Below are 20677 nucleotides of genomic sequence, written 5' to 3'. Positions count from 1 at the left end.
GATTCATATTTTTCTGCTGAAAATTAGGCAATGGTTGCCTATTTTGTTGATATGGAATTCCTTGTTGCTGTTGTAGTTGAAAATTCTGATTTGGAACTTGACTTTGCTGATTTCCCCATGAAAAGTTGGGATGATTCCTCCAAGTTGGATTATAAGTTTGACAATAAGGATTCCCCATTTGCTTGTTTTCATAATTACCAACATATGCTGCTTGCTCTCTATAATCTACTCCACAGCTGATAGTTCCTTCTGCATAAGCCACTTGTTGTGAACTTCCAGATGATGATGATGAACTAACCAACATACTCAAATCTTCCATCTTCTTAGCCAAAACATTTGTAAGTGCATCGAACTTTGCATTAATCATGTTGAACGGATCAAGATCATACATTCCAGCAGCTTGCCTTTTTTGAGTTGGAGCTGGTCCTCTTGGACTACTCCAAAGATGAGTATTCTTTGCAATTTTCTCCAATAGCTCATAAGCTTCATCTTCATGCTTTATAATAAATTCTCCTCCTGTTTGAGCATCAATTATCCCTCTAATTGCAGGAGTGACATTTGTGTAAAAATTCTGGTTTATCATCCATTTCGGAATGGCATGATGTGGGCATTGTCTCTCTAATTCCTTCCATCTCATCTATAACTCATAGAGAGTTTCATCTTCTCTTGGTCTGAAAGCTGTCATTTGATTCCTCAATTCTTGAGTTTTTCTAGGTGGAAAATATTGTGCAAGAAATGCATCGGTGAGTTGTTCCCAATTTGTGATGGAGTTGTGAGGTAAAGAATCAAGCCAATCCAATGCTCTATCTTTCAAAGAGAATGGGAATAGCTTCAATCTTGCTGCATCATCAGACACTCCAGGTTGTTTTTGCATATCACAAATCATAGCAAACTTCTTCAGATGTGTGTGTGGATTTTCAGAAGGATGTCCTCCGAATTGAGAATTCTGAATCATTTGAAGAACTCCAAAATCCATCTTGTAACTATTTGCATCAATTCTTGGTCTTGCTATGCTCTCTCTCAAGTCATCAAAACGAGGAAAAGCATGATCCATCATACTTCCCCTAGGCACATTAGCATTAACAACTTCTTCACCTTGGGCTGCATTTTCATTGTTTTGATCATTTCCAGCATTAACACCAATTCTCATTCTTTCATCAGCCATGACTTCTTCTAATTCAGTTTCTCTCAAAGCTTCTTTTCTTTTTCTGGTTTCTTTCTTGTTGGCTTTACAAAATTTCTCAATTTCAGGATTGAACAATAAGGATGTGTCACTTGTGCTTCTAGCTCTTCTCATAAAAGATTAAAAGCACCTGAAAAAGAACAAACAAACACAAAATGAAAAGATAACAAAATAAAACTAAAAACAACTAAAATAATCAAGAATTCAATCTTAAACAAACAACTCCCCGGCAACGGCGCCAAAAACTTGATGTGGCCCAACCGCAAGTGCACAGGTCGTACAAGTAATACAGTAAAGATATCGTTCCCACGAGGAGTTGAGTTAATGATTGAATTTTTGATATAAAAGTTGACTAAATCGAAGTATTTTTGAAATTAAAGTAATGAATTGATGGGTATTGAGAATGTGAAATCTATATGTGCAAAATTAATATTCTATTCATCAATGTATTAATTAAACTAAAATTGCATCAAATTGAAATAAGCAAGTTCAAATATGGCAAGATTCTAAAATGGCAAGCAATTAAATTCAATTGAAAATTAACAATGGTAAAAAGGCGATTCCGGAGTTCGGGATTTCATATTCGAGCTATTTTGGGATTTTAAATTGGTTATCCAATCTTGTGAAATTTATGGTTTTAAGGAGATTAATTCTTAAATCCTTCGAATACCCTTTCGAGTGAGACAAAGAGTGCCTTAATCAAACTAATCCTACTTTCGTGGAGTTAGAATTAATTAAGACCCATTAAGTTCTTTAATTAATCTGTGAATCCTCTTAATCCTTAGTCTATTTCTAGATCTAAGTTAATTAAGTCCAATTCCTTGATTATCTATCACAAGGCCTTCTCCTTTCGGTGCCTCAACTATGGATTAAGAACATCACTTAATGGGATCCTACACTACGCATGTCATTAAGTACACAAGAAATGAATAAAACTCATTAAGACCACAAAATATGGATTACCCAATCAAAATCCACAAAATATCTCAAATATTACAACCCTTACTCCAGAATCAAAGGTAAAACTACTCACTATCCATAATGCTTACAAGATATATTGAGTTTAAATGGAAATAAAGCTTTAATCTAAGCTAAGGAATAAGAAATTAAACACTAGAAATATAGAAAAATGTAAGGAAAGAAAGAAATCTGCAAATCTTGGTTGAAAATGGTGTGGAAGGTGAAAGTGACTATTCAAATTCTACCTCTCCTCTCCTTTCCTTTTCTGCTCCTTGTCTCCTCCTTTCTAAAAATGGGAAATGAGACTATTTATAGCATTTTTCTGACATGGAGCCCTAAAATGGTGTGTTCTAGGAGGAATTATCTGAGGGAATCTTCTGCCAGCTCATTAATGAACTCTTTATGGGACTGCATAAGTGGACTGCATAAGTTATGCAGTCCCTTATGCAGTTTTCGGCTGGTTCTGGTTCACTTATGCGAAACTGCATGACTTGGTGCATAGGTTATGCACAATTCCGTGAGAGTGCATAAGGGAGGCGTGAATGTGCATAAGCTATGCAGTCTCCTTATACACATTTCGGTTGGTTCTGGAACAGTGATTTTTCTCCTTATGCAGATCTGCATAGCTTATACGGCAAGTTATGCACAATTTGGTCAATGCATATTTCAGCTTGAAAACTTGTTTTTGACATCTTTGGCAGTAGAAGTCACTCCTCAATGGCAAAATTTCTCTTCAGTCCTTCAAAAACACCATTTTTCCTACAAAACAAAGTAAAAATTACAAATTAATCCAAAATTGACAATTATGAAAAACTAACTAAATAACTAATGAAATTAGCTAAAAGTGACTAATAATCAAATAAAATGGCTATGAAATTAAACCTAAATGATTATGCAAAATGTATGCATCATTTGATCAGAGCAGCCATTTGAAAGAAATTAGAGTTGAATTGCAAAATTATGAAGTTGAGTTAAAGAGACCGAAGGTGACACAACCTGCGACACAGCTTGTGTCACAGGTTGTGTCGATTGTCAGATATGCAGTTTTTCTTGGACAGACGGTTTCACAACCTGCGACACAACTGATTCAGCTTGTGTCATTTTACTGAAAATAGCTGACGTGGCACTTTCGTCCCTCTAATTTAATACATCACTTTCTCCAGAATCTTTTACCTTTTTACCCATTCTAGGGTAGACCTCTGAACCATATAAAAGCTTCTTTTTATCTTTCTTTCCACAAGGAGAAAAAGAGGGAGATTTTGCAAGAAAGGGAGAGAGGAAGAGGAGCACGTGAATCATTTTGCAGCAGCAACATAAGACATTTTCTGCAACTCTCCGGCAGTTGATTCTTCATCATTTTACTGGGTTTTTCGGTTCCTTAGCTTAGATTTTCATTATTTCTGTAATAAACACCAAAAAAAAAAAAGTGACTTTGGCGTGTGACAGTGGGTTTCCACTGTCACTGCTAACCTTTAAAAAAAAAAAAAAAAAAAAAAAAAGGGACTCAAAAATTGGGAGGACCCCCCCCCCCCATTTTTCTCTTCTCTCCTCTCCTCCCCTCCCTTCTTCTTCTTTCTTTCTCCGGTGACCGGCCGGCGACCTCCCAAGCGGCTTCCCACCCAGCCGGCGACCCTCCGGTGACGGCCAGACCACCAGAAACGGTGGCAAGAGAGGGAGAAGAGAGAGAAAACACGCGCACAGTGGGCAGCAGCTTTCCGGCACGATTCTGGCTTCATCCGACGTCCGATCGAGGCGATTCAGGTGGCGTTGGAAAGCTTGTTCCGAGAGCTTTCTTTTGATACCAATTTTGCAGCAAATGGAGGTCGGATGAGTGAGATATGGAGGAGAGAAGTTTCGGGTTTTTCAAGCTTTTTCGTCAGATCTAGGATGATCCGACCGTTGGATCGACGATCTGAGACCACATATGGACTGAGGAAGAGGGGAGGAACATGGTGGTATGATCAGATCCGGCAAATGTCGCTGGCGACCGGCGGCCGGCCACCGTGCGCGGTGGTTCCGGTGGTGGCTCCGATGGGCTATGGAGATGATTCAACTTCCAGAGGCTTCCTCATAAATTTTTGGAATTTTTGAGACACAGATAAACTTCGGGTAAGACTATTTTTATTATTTCTCTGTCTATGGAGCATAAATACAATGTTTCTTAAACAGGAAAAATTAGAGAAAAATTCTAAGAAAAATATATGATGAAAGTAAAATTATTTGGAGATATTCTATGGTGTTTGTTGAATTTTTGAATGATTGTAGAATATTTTTGAAAAATATAGATGGATTTTAGTTAGATTTTTAGCATATGGGCATACAAGATTATTTAAAATTAAGATAATTAAATTTTATATAATTGGTTGAAGCTTGCGGATGGAGGTTTAAATATGTGAATATTGAGTTAGGGTGAGTTAAGAATATGTTAGCTGTTGGAAACTTATGGAATCAAGTAAAATTATTGGATAAAATATTCATGGGTGATTAGAAAATTACAATTCATTTTGCAATAGTCTTATAATATTATTAAGGACTACAGGACAAAATTTTAGAATTTTTAGAGCATGTTTGGGTGGATTTTTACAAATTGCAATTATAGGGACTAAAACGTAATTTTTAAGGTTTTGAGTATTGCTTGGTTTGGAGGGCCCAGAAGGGGCCATATAATGATGATGAGATATGAGTTGAATTTAGAAGTGTTATTTGAGCCTTTTTGCAGGTTGGGTAGGTCCCAGGTATAGGGGAAACTCTGCCGGATTTCCGGCATAAATTAGGCTGTCTATTGCCTCTTTAGAGTTTTATTCTAACTTAGTACTAATAAATTTATAATTTAATTATTAGGTGATCGAGATCAGCTATTTTTCTGCATCCAGCAGCCACAATAGTCATCGGTGTACTGTGAGTAAAATATTAATTTTAATTGTAATTTCACTATTATTATATGTTCAAGCATGCCCATGCATCACTTATATGTATGTATCTATGTAGTTAAACTCTAAACACGTTTTATGTTGCATTCATAACTGTTAAAATGCCTTGGATGTTGTTGTGGTAATTTGGAGCAGTGTGCGTACGTTGGCATGCGTGTGATGTGGTGTGGACTATGGATAGGACGGGTAGACACGACTTGAGATCTTCGCTTGGACCCGGTCCTTCGGGGTAGACACGGCTTGAGTTCTTCGCTGGGACCCTGATTTGGTTATTAAGTGGAAGTCCGAGCTGAGTTCTTCGCTGGCACAGGTTGGATTTAAGAGAGCTGTATAGGGGATCAGCTCTCATATATTATGATTGCTATTATTGGGTGTGTGAGTGCTCCAAATTGCCTTTTTGCTGTTATGATGTGAAATTATTGTTGATGTTGCATTTTACTCTACAGGGTGCATTAGCTTTAGATAGTTATAGAGATTATGGTTAAAATTGATATTTTACTCTCTGAGTCGAACGCTCACTCCTGTTCAATATTTTTCCAGGCCACAGGAGGAGTTATTTTACAGAGCAACCTGTTTTCTTCCTCGCAGGTTTAACGTCGATTATTTAATTGTTTTACTATCTTTTCTAAATTTAAAATCTAGAACTCCGCATGTATTAGTAATAGTGTGGACCTTGTTAGAAATTGTATTAATTTAAATTTTTGAGATTTATAAATGAAGATTTGTATGGTATTTAAACAGTTTGTAAATGAGGTAACAAGGTTGAGCTGGGCTCCCCTGATTTTAGTTTTTTGAAATTTTCTGGGCTAAGTTGGCCCGAAATAAAATTATAACAGTTTGATTTAAATTATCTTATATGCATATTGGGTCTAAATTGTGGGCTTGGTTATGGATTTGAGGAATAATTAGGCTTACTACGGGCCTCGGGGGCTTTAAGCTGGCCCAGGTCCTAGTGCCGGTCCGGCCCATAGGTTGGGTCGTGACAATTTCTTCATTTCTATACTTGGGTTTGTCTTGAAACCATGATTTGTGAGTAGACCTTTGAGATTCTAGAGATGGGTTTGTAAATATTGCTTTGTATTATGGTTTTTGAACTGATTTAGTCATTTAAATGAGATTTGTTGTATTTTGATTTATTGCTTGTGAGCTTGTTGCCTTGCTTGATGAATAGACCCTCATTAAGTTAAGTTTTAATCCTTGACAGATGGACTGAAAAGTGAATGTTTGGGATAGATAATCTTGCAATAAACTTAGTTTTCTTGGTGTTAGAGATAAGTTAAGAGGATTAAGGGGACTTTCAAAAATCAATTAGAGTTTTAATTGGATTTTTGTTAGGTTTGAAATACCGTGAAAACAGGCTTTGATTTGATGAATACCAACTTTGAAATGCTTGAAAAAAGTTTCAAAGAATTAAGAATTGATTTCCCTCAAAATTACAATTCTCATGTGTTTGGCTAAATTGGGGATAAACCACATGCAAACAATATTAAAAACCCTATCTCTAGAATCACTTTAATTTTTATTGAATTTAGATTTAATTCCTCCCAATTTCATAATTAGCAATTTCAATTTAAATTTTGGTAATCTAGTTTAATTAATTTAGTTAATTGTTTGATTTAGTTTAAATTCCTCAAATACCAATTTTAAATTTTAAATTTAATTTTTTTAATATCTTTAAATTTTACCCGTGCACTTGCGGAAGCTACTTCACACTAGCACAATCAGTATGCTATGGTATGCACCTGACCTGACATTTCACACGCAGTTAGTATTATGAGTAGATACATGACGTGTCCTGGGAAAGAGCATTGGCAGGCAGTGAAATAGATTTTGAGGTATTTAAAAGGTACTACAGATGTTGGTCTGATATTTGATAGGGCCAAGATGAGTGATTCAATCGTTGGCTATGTGGATTCAAATTTTGCAGGGGACTTAGACAAGAGGAGATCTTTGACAGATTATTTGTTTACTCTTTCTAGAAGTGCAATCAGTTGGAAGGCAACATTGCAAGCTACAGTTACTTTATCTATCACAGAGGTTGAATATATGGCCTTAGCAAAGGCAGTAAAGAAAATTTTATGGTTATAAGGTTTGGTGAGTGATCTTGGGTTGATACAGAACAAGGCAACGGTGTTTTGTGATAGCGAGAGTGCAATACATCTCACAAAGAATCATATGTACTATGAGCGAACTAAGCACATTGATGTCAGATATCACTTCATTCGGGACATTGTATCTCAGGGGACTGTAGTTGTGTAAAAAGTCTCTATACATGATAATCCAACAGATATGATGACCAAGGGAGTCCCAGTCAACAAGTTTAGGCATTGCGTAGACTTGGTTGGTGTTTATAGTGTTCAGTAATGCCTTTTGCGATGGCATATGGCAAGACAGAGTATTTTGTGGTTATTTTATTAATGATAAAGGGAATTCAAGCCAAGGGAATTCAAGCCAAGGGAAAGCATTATTATTTTTGTGGCTTGAATTTTAGATATATTTTTTCATGGACCCGAATTATGACCTGACCCGAAGGTTTCGCGCTGCGATCTGATTGGAATAAAAAGTGAGATTTGTAGTGATAGCAGAGGGCATGGGCCGATAGGCCTGAGCCCGAAGCCCACCATTGATCTCCTTGGGGGTTACCCCCACGGTATGGACCAGTATAAATATTGTAATATTCTACCATTTGTGGTAGAGTTGTGAGATATTCGAGAAACACACTGGGATTAGGGTTTGAGAGTTCTGATTGATTGTATCTTACTATTTTCATCATAGTGAAACTTTTTCTCTTATCTTGCTCGTGGACGTAGACCTTACGGTTGAACCACGTTAAATTCTATGTTATTTTTCTTCTATTTTTAATATTGTGTGATTGTGTGATTTGTATATGTGTCTTAGATTTGCGTACTTGTTAAAACACTAATATATATGTGCAAGAACCTCATTTGAAATTTTTAGGTATGTCTTAATTACTTTTTTGAGTTTTTTTTTTTTTTTTGAAAAAAGAGTTGTCAAATAAAGAAAGCCTAATTCCGTTCACTAGCATATACAAAATATCAAGCAAGAATAAGGAAAAATGATGCATCATTTTTTTTTTCTTGTTTCAATGCATGCATCAAATAATTAAGAAGGGCAGCATCAATCACCAGAAGAACAACATGCCAATTATATATTTTTTATGAAAAAGAAATGAAGGCATTAAAAAGAAAATAGTGCACTTTGATAGGGGGAAATTTGTGTTTTGATATATATATAAAAACAGGGATGTAGAATACAGAATAAATAAATAAATAAAGTAAAAAATGCTATTATATACATTCAGCTACTTCATAAGATCAATGAAGTTAATATCCTTGATACCTGCTGCATCATGGGAGTTGATGCTCTTCTATAACATGCATCCTCGTATTCTTCTTGATTTAGTCCTCAACATTCTCATCTTTCTCGATTGGTATTTTTTCCTTAACGTGATCCTGTGCTTTTGGAATATCTCTGACCTTCATTGGCTCACCAGGCAGGTTTGGGGGCAAAGATGCAGATACTGTGTACTTCTTCTTGGTTGCATTTAAGGGCTCAGGTTTTTTCCGAGCCTCTTTCATGGTCACCTCTGCATTATCAATATCTTTGACACTTTGTGGTTCTAGAGGTACATGTGGAGACAAGGATATGGACGCTGTAGACATGTTATCTGTCTTCTTAATTGGATTTATGGGCTCAAGCTTTTTACCAGTGTCTTTCACCTCGTCATAAATATCTTTTACCTTCAGTGAATCAGGAGGCACCAACGGATGTGAAGTTGTAATCACTGTGTCAACATTCTTTGACGGATTCAATGGTTCAACCTTCTTATTATCATCAGGGCGTAACCTCTGTGTCAACATGAAGGAACTGTCATCAAGGTAGATAATAAATTTGTTATTGCAATGGTTAAAAATCCAAGTGCAACATGAACGCACTAATCATACGAATGTCAAAGTGTATGTCATAAGACTAGTAGAAAAGAAAGGAAAAGTGCAACCGTTTCAATATGAAGTTCACATTAGGGCTCTGCAATTTTCGGTGTGAACAGAAAAATCGAACCGAACTGAGCCATTTCGGTTAAATAGGTTCGGTTTTTTAGTTTTATCGGTTCGGTTCGGTTTGAAAATTTAAACATATTCGACTTTCGGTTCGGTTCGGTTTTTTATCGGTTAAAACTGATAAAACCGAATAGTAAAATGGCCCAAATAATTTTTCAGTCCAAGATGCATAAGTCTCAAGGCCCCAAGATGCATAACCGGCCCAAGATGCATAACCCAACCCAAAAAAAATAAAAATTCCAATATTTTCGGTTTAACACAATGGAACCGAACCAAACCGATATTTTTCAGTTCGGTTCTCCTTTGGTGATCGGTTAGGTTCAGTTCTCCTTAGGTGATCGGTTAGGTTCGGTTTATATTTTTAATCGATTCAATTTTTCGATTTTCGGTATTCGGTTCGGTTCGGAACCGAATTGACCAAATGCTCTCCCCTAGTTCAGATGATCGGTTAGTAGAAAAAATGACAAAGGCTTTAGCTATTAGAAGATTCGAAGCTAAGAGTTACCAAGGAAAAATCTTGAGGTGAAGTATATGAACTAATAAGATATTTAGATAATGATTATGATTAGATAATAATTCATGTATTTAGTAATGTGTGCAAAGTATTTATTAAAGGATGCTGATATATGCATAGTATAGGTTGTATATATGTATCTATGCTATTGTATTATGCATGGAGGAGGAATGGTAAAGGCAAAGGAAGTGATTATGGAGATGAAGTGAAAGGTTATGCAAGTAAAGTGAATGGTTATGAATTTGATATCTTATCTGATTTCTATTCATCACTTTCATCTATCTATATATCTATTTTGATTTAGCTAACAAGTGGTATCAGTGTATAATTGCTAACCTGCTTGTGGTTGTCTCTTACCTCTGGCGGATCAAGAATGCTTGGACGCGAAGATGAAATGCTATTCTCTTCTGCTATTGGAGATTTTGAATATGGGGAAACAGGCAGCTGGGGTTTATATGTTCCCTTATTTGGCGAGCGCAAAAGGCTGGATATATGGCCACAAATTTCTTTGACGTCGATTTGGATGCCCTTCAACTTGTCCTTAATGTCTTTGACATCTTCAGAAGTGTCTTTCACCTTGCCCTCGATCTCTTTCACCTTTCCTTCAATTTCTTTGACCTGGTCACCGATGTTTTGGATGTCTTTCACCTTTTTCTCAATTTCTTTGACGTTGTCACTGATGTTTTCGATGGCTTTCACCTTATTTTGGATATCTTTCACCTGGTTTTGGATGTCTGTCACCTCTTTTTGGATGTCTTTCACATGTTCTTGATTTTTTTTCACCCCTATTATAGTCTCAATCATAGCAATCTCATAGAACCTGCTAAGCGAGTTATCCAAGTCGATGAGATCATTCATATAATTACGAGGCTTACTGAAGCAACTGCAACATTTTTTTTCTGATGAGCATTTACGAACAAGCTGCTCCCCATCCTGTATTTGCTTCCACAATTTCTTTATTTCAGTATTTCCCCCAGCTATGTCGTTGTTTAGCTCTTGGATCCTTTGATAACTTGGCTTTATCAAGCTAATCCTGGTTTCGACACGTTGCAGGATTTCTTCATACTTTTCTGATTTCAACTTCACTTCCGTCACAGCAGTTAGCAACTTTCCTAATACCGCTTCCACAGCTACATCCACTAAAAACATATCGATTGCTCCTCTTCAAGTGAAGGGAAAAAAAAAAAGATCTTGATGAACTCTAGAAATTCCAATCAATTTCAATTTTTCATGAGATTGATTTGGAACTATTTCCATCCCTGCATTTTGTTGTTAAATTAAAAAAAGTAATAACTTTTCTTGAATTCTAAATTTGATCAAATTAAACAATCTATATTTTGCTCTTGTCATAGTTATCTGAGAATTAGAGTAAGCATATATTCTATGCTTTGTGAATGCCTACAATATATTTGTGTAGTTAACAAGAAAACAACTGAAATTCCAATCACTTTCAATTTTATATTCGTTAATAAAATTAAAGAAAGTGAAGAACTTTCCTTGGCATCTAGTTTGATAAAGTAACATGATCAATGTCTAGTTTTTCCAAGAATATATATATATATATATATATATATATATATATATATTTCAAAAGCAATTGCTTGTTAATCTCAATAATATATTTGCACCTAATAATTCAATGAAGAAAATATATAGGAGACTAATAAGCAGGAAACTAACATTTAAATAGAATTTTGGGTCTTTTATGGCATGATCACCTATGATGTTTTTCTTGTTTGTAGTCTAATGAGAAAACAGGATGAACAAAAAGCACAAATTAAAAAAATGAGAAGAGGAGAAGAGAATAATTACTTCCTTCTACATCAGACAAGGCATTCATAATCTCATTCTTCATAAAAACTTATGAGTGAACCTTTAAATTATTTTATAGCCTAGGCTTTTATTTATAAGAAGTAGATGTATATATATATATATATATATATATATATTTTATAAGCAATCTATATAATATTTGTAACACCATTTTATGCGTGAAGTTGAAAAACTATGTGCATCAACCTCTGTAAGAGGAACCCAAGTGTAATTAAGACTCTTTTTATTTGGTGAAAGGTAATTTGGATATGGAAAAAAAATATTTTTTAAAAATATTTTTCGTTATTTGGTTGCAATATGGAATTAATGGTATATGTTTATATTATGTATTTTCATATTTTAATAAGATTATCAAAATTTAAAAAATAAAAATAAAATTAACTTAGTTTCTCATTCAACTCAACTCAACTTTTATCCCAGAAATGTTGAGTTAGCTATATGGATTCTTTTTCTCCACTCTAAACGATTTTGGGCTAAATCCTAAGAAATATGTAATGCTTCTAGATCATATTGTACTACTCTCTTTCAAGTCAGTTTAGGTCCACCCTTTCTTTTCTTTCTGACCAATGTGTTCTACTTGTCTAACCGGAGTTTCTGTATGTCTACGCTTCACATTATCAAACCATCTCATTTCCCTTCTCTAACTTATCTTTAATTGGCATCATTCTTACCTTTTCTCTAATATTTTCACTACAAATTTTTTTTAAATATCTCAAACGTTAAAAAGTATAAAAAATTATTTTTTATATTTTTGTAAAACAAACGGTGTCTAAGTAATTAAGAAGCTATAATTTGTTCTTCTACTTCCTTTTTAGAGTGTAGAATGGGCCTTTTATTTTGGGGCTTGATGGTTAAGGAATTTAAATTTTTAAATTTTAATCTAATTTTAAAGATTTATTGTATTTATAATGAATGATCAAAATTAATTCTAAATCAATTGATCTGACATCTGATTAAGAAGGAAAGCAATCATTAAAATTATATCAAGTAAATTAATTTATAATTAAATTTGATTATTAGCTATAAATATAATAAATTTTTAAAATTAAATTAAACTTATGGAAATTAAAAATTTTAATTACAAAATTACAAAAGAATTAGAAACTTTAAATTTTTTTATCATTAAGTTCTTTTTTTTAAAGAATCCATTCAGATAAGAGTTTAGGTAGGCCTTGGCTACCTTGAACCATCAATCCAAGCCCTTACCGATCCTTGACCACCCTTACCGATCCTTGACCACCCCCAGTAGTTGGTTAATAATATCCCTCTCACAGTGCAGGAGAGATTAAGCTGAAAAAAATAAAAATAAAAATCCATTCACGAGACCAAGTTGCTACCTTTTAGGGGTCGTAGAGCCCAAAATGCAAAGAGGGTTGCCCCAGACACCCATCCTCAGGGGCGAATCCTTGTTGGAAAAAATATACTTCTAGGCCCAAAGCCCATTTCATTGTCCTAGCAATTTTTTTATACAATTAGCTTCCAATAAAAATTTATGTAATTTTTTAATCTACAAAACTAGTTACAATTGTACCAAATCACCTAAAATTAAAAGGTAAATTATAATTTAATTATTAAGGTTTCATTAAATCTATAATTTAATCTTTATAGTTTTAAAATTAAATAATTTAATTTTTTATATTTTAATAAACCTAAAAATTAATCAGATCATTATACTTTTAATTAAATTATCGTTAATTTTAATAAAATTCATTAAAATATGTTTTAAATTTATTTTTAATCTAAAAATAATTTAATATTTAAGATTTAATTAAATTTATAACTTAATCCCTAAAGAGAATCAAGCAAAAATGCTTTTAAGTCTATTTTAGCCTTTGATATTTTAACATGTGACATTTTAATAAACTTTAGTTTATATTTTTAGAATAACAACTAATTTTCAGTTAAATTTAGTAAAAATATTAAAATGTCTTTAATTTTATTTTTAATCTAAAAATAATTTAATTTGTGAAATTTTATTTTATCACCAATTTAAGGAGAAAATATATTTAAGAGAATAATCATGAGGCATTTATGTATTTTTTAGAATTTAATAAAATTTTAAAACTAAATTAAAATTTTTAAAATTAAGAAATTTAATTTTTTTTTACCATTAAGATTTTCTTTTTTAAAGAATCCTAGTTTCCATTCATGATAAGAGATTAGGTGGGTGTTAGGCTGCATTGAGACTTAGAATAGGTCCTTAATTAGGATAAATATTATAATGTTATATGTGATTACACAATTTTATAAGAATTTTTATAAAAATTATTAAATTTTAATTTTTTGTATAAAATTTACTAAATTTCAATTTAATTTTATAAAAATTAATATAATTAAAAATTAAAAGTTTTCAAGTTGCTAATAAGTAATTGCTAGTGAAGAAAAAAACAAAAGAAAAAATAGAGGGGTTTGATGATAAAGGGAGTTGCTAAATATGTTTTATGCATCTAATTTAAAAAAAAAATTAATAAAATAAAATATTTTTATTGATAAAAATAATTGACAGGTTAATAGATTAATTTAAAAATTTTTAATTTTTAATAACAGTAAATTTTATAAAAATAAAATAAAATATAATAAATTTTATAAAAAATAAAATAAAATTTAATAAATTTTATAAAAAAATTAAAATTTAATAATTTTTATAAAAATATTTATGAAATTGAGTGATTGCATATATTATTTATTTCCTTTAAATTGTTAATAATAGTGATATTTAAAGTGGATTTAGAATTCAAATAGGAAAATTTGCATTAAATTAAAATTAATTTGAAATCGATCAAAATAGTATTAACTAAAATTAATGATAAATTGATTATAATCATCGATTTGATCAGAACAAATTTGATTTTTAATAAAAGAAAAAATAAGAAATTAAAAAAAATAAAATTAAATTAAAATTAGATATAAAATGAAAAGGTGCTTGGCACCCATTTTAAATTATAATTGTAATAACAAACAATTTGAATAAATTTGCTAATATTATCTATGCTAATTATAACAAAAAAATAGCAAAATAATGAAAATTATATAAATATAAAACAAGCCAAAATAATAATTCATAAACTACAAAGTAGTCCAAATTCCCTTTTATTTATTGTTTTTCCTTCCTCGTTTCCTCTGCTTCATTTTCTTTCCCCTCTTATATTTCTTTCCCCTTTAACGAAGTTCCCAAGGTAAAGTGAGAGAATTTCTGATAAAATGAGTGGCAGATTTCCTTTTTCCAAATTAACCAAACCCATGAATTGTTTCCCATATTTATTTGCGTCTCACTAATAGTGTGAAATTGTTGATCAAGGAGATGGCAGCTTCACTTTTAGCTTCTGCTGCTCCAGGAGCTGGGTTGGAGGTAGCTTTTGGAAGTTTTCTGAGAGTTATTTTGGAGGTGAGGAGGAGCAACGCCATGTTTGCCCCTACCCTGAAGCTCTTGGAAGAGACAATGGAGTCTATAAGACCAAGCATCAGGAGAATTGAAACATTTAACAGAGATTTCGATCGGCCAGATGAAATTAAAGGGCTACAGGATTTGATGAAAAAGGGTGAGGATTTAGTTTGCAAATGCTCCAAAATCCATCGATACAACTATGTCAAGAAGGCTTTTTTTGCCAAGAAACTTGTTAAGTTGGATGAGTCCATTCGTAGGTATATTGATACCATTTTGCCACTACATCAAACATCAGATGTAAAAGAGACTTTATATGAGATGAGACTGCTAAGCACCCAGATTAGGAACTTAAGTATTGGGGCATCCGGTGGTGGTGGTTCCAATAAGAGTGGTTTTGTGGGTGTGTGCTCGCCTCCTGGACTCAAGGTGGTTCCAGTTGGGTTAGAGATTCCCGTGAAGGATTTGAAAGGAAAGCTGCTCAAGGATGATGAGGTCTCACAAGTGATTGTAGTATCTGCTCCTGGAGGATGTGGAAAGACCACATTGGCTACAGCACTTTGTCAAGATGCTAATATTAAGGGTACCTATTTACTCCATATTTCAGTTGATTTCCTTTTCTTTTTTATTTCTTATTTTTAGCGGTAATTCATTTATAGAAATGCCTTAATCATACATGGTGTTTGGGTGAAGGGATTTGAATTGCACAGGTTATTGCTGTGGTTATATGTTCTACTCTGATGTCTATCTGTATCGAACTTTAGAACATTTATATTTTGTTAAATACGTTAGTCATTATGATTGGAACGGAATAAGATGATTCAGATTGAGATAGACAACTGTGCACGCTTAAATGCAAATGTGTAACCTTTTCAGCTGTTGGAGACTGTTTTAGTTTAGGCACATTTGTTTCTTGTAAGTCCTTACAACGGTGATGGGATAATTGCTGAGCCTTCATTAGGAAATTTGATGTCAGAAAATCTACTTGTGGATCCTAGAATTTGTATGTTTAAAGATTAGGATTTGAAGATTCACATACATGACTTTGCATTATGATTTTTTTTGTTTTTAATGTTAAATGCTGCAAAATTTCCAAAGAAATGTCAATGGCTGCTTTCTTATATGGCGTTTTGACCCTGGACAGACAAATACAAGGGCAATATTTTTTTTGTTACAGTCTCGAAATCACCTAACGTGCTGGTTATCGTAGAGAGGTTATTTCAACATATGGGTTCCAGCGCTGGTTTTCTAAGTGAAGAAGATGCAGTTCACCAATTGGAAAATTTGCTCAGGTTCAGAGGACCAGAACCTATACTACTGGTCCTTGAAGATGTTTGGTCTGGAGCAGAATTTCTAGTTGAAAGGCTCAAGTTTCCAATAACAGATTACAAGATTTTAGTAACATCAAGATTTGAATTTCCACGCTTCGGTCCCAGTTATAAATTGAAAACACTAAATAATGCAGATGCCATGACTCTTTTCTCTCACCTAGCATTCCTGCCAGATGGGAACTCATACAGACCAGATCAAGATGTTGTGAATGAGGTGCTTCATTAATCTGTAGTTATGGACAAGCATATTTGCTTATTTTTGTTTCATATTTCACTATTTATGTGCAGCATTCCTACAAGCAAAGGAAATTTTTTACTTTTAGAAAAAGAAAAATGTATCCACTTTTCTATTTTTTCCATATCACTAGCTATTACTGCCCATACAATGTGCAAAGAGGAACTGATTTTACTTCTGGCAACAAATAACAGATAGTGGAAGTCTGTATGGGATTCCCACTAGCCATTTCAGTGGTTGGCAAATCATTATGTGGGAAGTCTGCGGCAGAATGGAGCAAGAGAATTAAGGAATGCACTGAAGCTTCTTCTATTCTTGCCAACTTTGGGTTTGAGCTGCTTCCTTGTCTTCAAACCAGCGTTGATGCCTTGAATAATAATACTGCAGCCAAGGAGTGTTACATGGACCTAGGTTCCTTTCCTGAAGGCCAAAAAATTCCTGCCTCTACCCTTGTTGATACGTGGATCGAATGCCATAAGCTTGAAGAAGATGATGCCATTGCTAATCTCTATGAACTCTCTGAACGAAATCTGATTGATCTTGTAGTTACAAGGTATGCTAGGTATGAGTGTTTTGTTGCTAATTTGATTTGTTGTGGTGCTTTTTACAACCAAAGAGGTTGGTGGTAGTTCTGTGGCTTGGTCAACCTTAATAATCATTGAAATGCATTAGAATTAAGGTCAACCTTAATAATCATTGAAAATGCATTAGAATTAACAACCTACATGAGTGGGATATTTAATAGATTAAAATTTTTTGACGTTCGAATGGAAAGCATTTGTTAGACTCAGATTAGTTTCTACTTTCTAGATACTTTAAAGCTGGAGAAAGCTTTTTTTTTGGCGGGGTATATTTTTGCTGCTGTATTTAGTCGGTCAAGGATTAGGTAAAAAAGTTGTGTAAATCCTTGATCTAAGGAATTTGTCTTTGAAAGCAACTTGTAGTTGTAGCTGGTATGGACCAGCCGTTTAGTACATGTTTACATTTCCTATATATATGTTTTTGCAAAAAATCAATGAATTATGGACAATTACCAATCCAAATTCTCCTTTTCTTTTTTTATGTTAATAGCACTCATATCTTTCCATGGAAAACCAAGTATCTTAGGAAAAAAAAATGAGAGATATAAGACAAAGATAGCTGTTATTAAATTTGTTTTTGTGGGGATTAAAATTGTAGGCTGTTTTTCGTTTTTCTCTGGTGGATTTTCTGCTCTAGCTAAACTCTGTTATTGTAGTTTTTGCATCAGATATGCATGGTAGTGACTGTCTTGGTAAATGAAGAATATTTTAAGATGTCAAGTTCTGTCATTCACCAGGAAAGATGCAAGTGAAGACTATGGCTCTATTATCGTGCTGCAGCATGATTTACTAAGAGAGTTGGCTATCATTCAAAGCAGCTCAGGAAGCATTGAGCACAGAAAGAGGCTATTGGTAGATGTAAGTGGTAACAAAATTCCAGAATGGTGGGCTGAACAAAGACAACTATTTATCAGGGCCAACCTTTTATCTTTTTGCACAGGTTGATATTCCATATCTCTATTTCCCTAACACAACAAACAGAGTCAATCTCGCATGCACGCACATGCGGCCTGTGTATTTTAAAGTTACATTTTGTATCCACGCTATGACATCATAAGAGACATTGCTTGCAGATAATATGTTCTCATCAAGTTGGTGCAACATCACAGCACCCGAAGTTGAGGTTTTAGTTTTAAATTTTCAGACAAAGAATTACACCTTACCCTGGTTCATGAGAGGCATGGATAAGCTAAAGCTTCTAATAGTTGCGAATTATGGTTTCTTTCCTGCTGAATTGAGCAATTTCCAGCTTGTTGGTTCTTTATCCAATCTAAAGAGAATCAGATTGGAAAAGGTTTCACTTCCATCCTTTTTCATGGCCTCTCTACAATTGGAGAAGCTAGAAAAGATGTCCTTGGTTATGTGTAGTGTTGGTCAAGCTTTAAGCAACACTGCCATCCGGATGCCTAATGTAGTGGAGATCAACATTGACTACTGCAATGATTTGGTGGAATTACCAAATGGATTCTGTGATCTTGTCCGGCTCAGAAAGCTCGGTATCACGAATTGTCGCAAACTGTCGGCGCTGCCAGAAGACTTGGGGTTTTTGGAGAATTTGGAGGTGCTAAGACTTAGCTCTTGCATTGAATTGTTAGAGTTGCCAGACACGATCGGTAGGCTTCGTAATTTGAGGATTCTTGACATATCTGAATGTTTAAGCATAACAAAACTGCCAGAACAGATCAGTGAGTTGAATAGTTTAAGAAATCTCTGCATGATTGACTGCTCAAGTTGTGAATTGCCATGGTCAGTTGTGAACCTTGTCCACCTACTGGAAGTTATAGGTGATGAAGAAACGGCCAATTCATGGAAAAATTTTGCGTCTTTCCTCCCAAATCTGGCAATAAAGGTGAGTAAACTCTAGAAGTTACAATCAATTTCAATTTTGAATGAGATTGATTGGGAATTATTTCTATCCCATGAGTAGGAACTATTTCTATCCCTGCATTTTGTTATTAAATTAAACAAAGTTATAACTTTTCTTGAATTCTAATTTTGATCAAATCAAACAATCTATGTGTTGCTCTTGTCTTTAGTTATCCAAGAATTAGGGTAAGCATATATGCTTTGTTAATATCTATATAATATATATTTGTCAAGAGTTCCACTTTGAAAAAGAATAAGGAATTCAAAGGGTAAGGTGGAGGGTCAATTAATTAATTTATTAGTTTTAACATTTTATAGACTCAAATTAAGAAAAAGTCTCTTGAATTGGATGTTCTTTCTTCACCTTAGGCTTTCTCCACCTCTCTCTCTACGAGAATGTAATGGGCAAGAGCTCATCATCAATGAGCAGTTAGTCCCTTTATCCTAATCTAATCAGGAATCTCACCCTATCTAAGAATAATATTGAAAAATATTTATTCCACTTAAATTAAAAAAAAAATCTCTCTAAATTCTCTTAAGATTTTGAATCATAATTTTATTATCGATTTAATTTGAAAATTTATTATATTTACAGTCAATGGTCAAAATTAATTTTCACATAACATTTAACGAAGAGAGAAATCAACTATTAATACTATGTCAAGTAAATTGATTTATAATTAAATTTAACCAATAATTACAAATATAATAAACTTTTAAAATTAAATTAAAAATTCTAGAAATAATTAGAAAAGTTCGGAAAATTTTAAATTTTTTGACCATTAAGATTTTCTTTTTCAAAGAATCCCAATTTCCATTCATGATAAGAGGTGCATAAGTGGGGGTTGGCTGCTTCGAGACGAAGACTGATTTAAATTTAAAAAAATTAAAAAAAAATAAATATGAGAGGAGCCACCCATGGTTGTTGAAGAAGAAATTAAAAGAGAAAAGAAAAAGAAAAAGAAAAATGAAGGGAGGAAAGTTAGAAGAAATTCTTATTAAAATGAAAGATTGTTTTTTTTAAAGATAATTTCCTCTATAATTTAAATATTTATTATATATTCCTTTATCATTTAAATATTAATAACAATAAATAAAAATTGCCGACGGCTTAGGAGGCCATGGCATCTCCAAAATTTTGAGATTTGTTTTAATAAAAATAACCTAATTTTATTGCGAAATAAATAAAAATATTTAATAATTAAAAATTTTTATACTAAATAGAAAGAAATCTAAATTATTTAAAGATCCTTTAAATTATTTTTATTTACAATTTATTTTTTTATGACGCGTGTGCCTTTATTATTTTTAACCAATAATTTGTTAAATTCATTATATTTTTATTTGAAATATTATTATATTTAATTTGTTTAACTTTAAGATATAATTATAAAAATTATTAAAGAATTTAGTAACATTTGAATTATATTATAAAAAAAACTAAATTATATTAAAAAAATATCTTTTATTAATTATTGGGAAATTATTGAAGTCAACTTTTGAAAATGTTTCTGATTAGTTTAAACACCAAAGGTAAAGGGATACTTTTTATTTATTTATTTATTTATTTTACATGAAATTCAACACCTATGCATTCACATTTACATAATTTTTAGGGGTCTAATAATTTATAATTTTTTTTAAAAAAATTATGATGTATTTTTTTTTTAAGAAAAATTTTCTCATTTTACTTGTCAAATTATAATAAGATAAAAATAAAATCAAAATTTTTTTCATTTTATTTTAATAATTTTTAAATTTTTTAGTTTGATTATTTTGGTAT

At 32.8% G+C, this 20677-nt stretch overlaps 2 protein-coding genes, 1 long non-coding RNA gene and 1 other non-coding gene across 5 annotated transcripts; 3 read left to right on the top strand and 1 right to left on the bottom strand.

Annotated features, from left to right (window-relative positions):
• The first annotated feature begins 593 nt into the window (after window positions 1-593).
• Window positions 594-700, top strand: LOC131170078 (small nucleolar RNA R71). Its single transcript, XR_009141021.1, has one exon. It is a non-coding gene; the product is annotated as a small nucleolar RNA R71 (small nucleolar RNA).
• Window positions 701-3821: 3121 nt separating this feature from the next.
• Window positions 3822-5819, top strand: LOC131169551 (uncharacterized). Its single transcript, XR_009140484.1, has 3 exons — window positions 3822-4252; window positions 4985-5041; window positions 5614-5819. It is a non-coding gene; the product is annotated as an uncharacterized LOC131169551 (long non-coding RNA).
• Window positions 5820-8492: 2673 nt separating this feature from the next.
• Window positions 8493-10815, bottom strand: LOC110648617 (uncharacterized). Its single transcript, XM_021802908.2, has 2 exons — window positions 10003-10815; window positions 8493-8942 (listed from the first exon to the last, which is right to left on the bottom strand). Exons 1-2 carry the CDS (start codon window positions 10813-10815, stop codon window positions 8493-8495), a joined length of 1263 nt encoding a protein of 420 aa, XP_021658600.2.
• A 3782-nt stretch (window positions 10816-14597) lies between these two features.
• On the top strand, window positions 14598-19040 carry LOC110648623 (probable disease resistance protein At5g66900). Of its 2 annotated transcripts, none has more exons than XM_021802913.2 (5): window positions 14598-15464; window positions 16026-16426; window positions 16642-17009; window positions 17766-17968; window positions 18102-19040. In XM_021802913.2, the coding sequence occupies exons 1-5, from the start codon at window positions 14801-14803 to the stop codon at window positions 18890-18892; spliced, it is 2427 nt and encodes an 808-aa protein (XP_021658605.2). In that variant the 5' UTR covers window positions 14598-14800; the 3' UTR covers window positions 18893-19040. The 2 variants fall into 2 exon arrangements, with proteins under 2 accessions (XP_021658605.2, XP_021658606.2); XM_021802914.2 differs by having other exon boundaries at window positions 14599-15464; window positions 16642-17000.
• Window positions 19041-20677: the final 1637 nt, after the last annotated feature.

This window comes from Hevea brasiliensis, chromosome 10 (assembly GCF_030052815.1).
Source record: "Hevea brasiliensis isolate MT/VB/25A 57/8 chromosome 10, ASM3005281v1, whole genome shotgun sequence".
NCBI lineage: Eukaryota > Viridiplantae > Streptophyta > Magnoliopsida > Malpighiales > Euphorbiaceae > Hevea > Hevea brasiliensis.
Note: the sequence above shows the minus strand (reverse complement) of the source record. Positions and strands in the feature narration are given on the sequence as shown.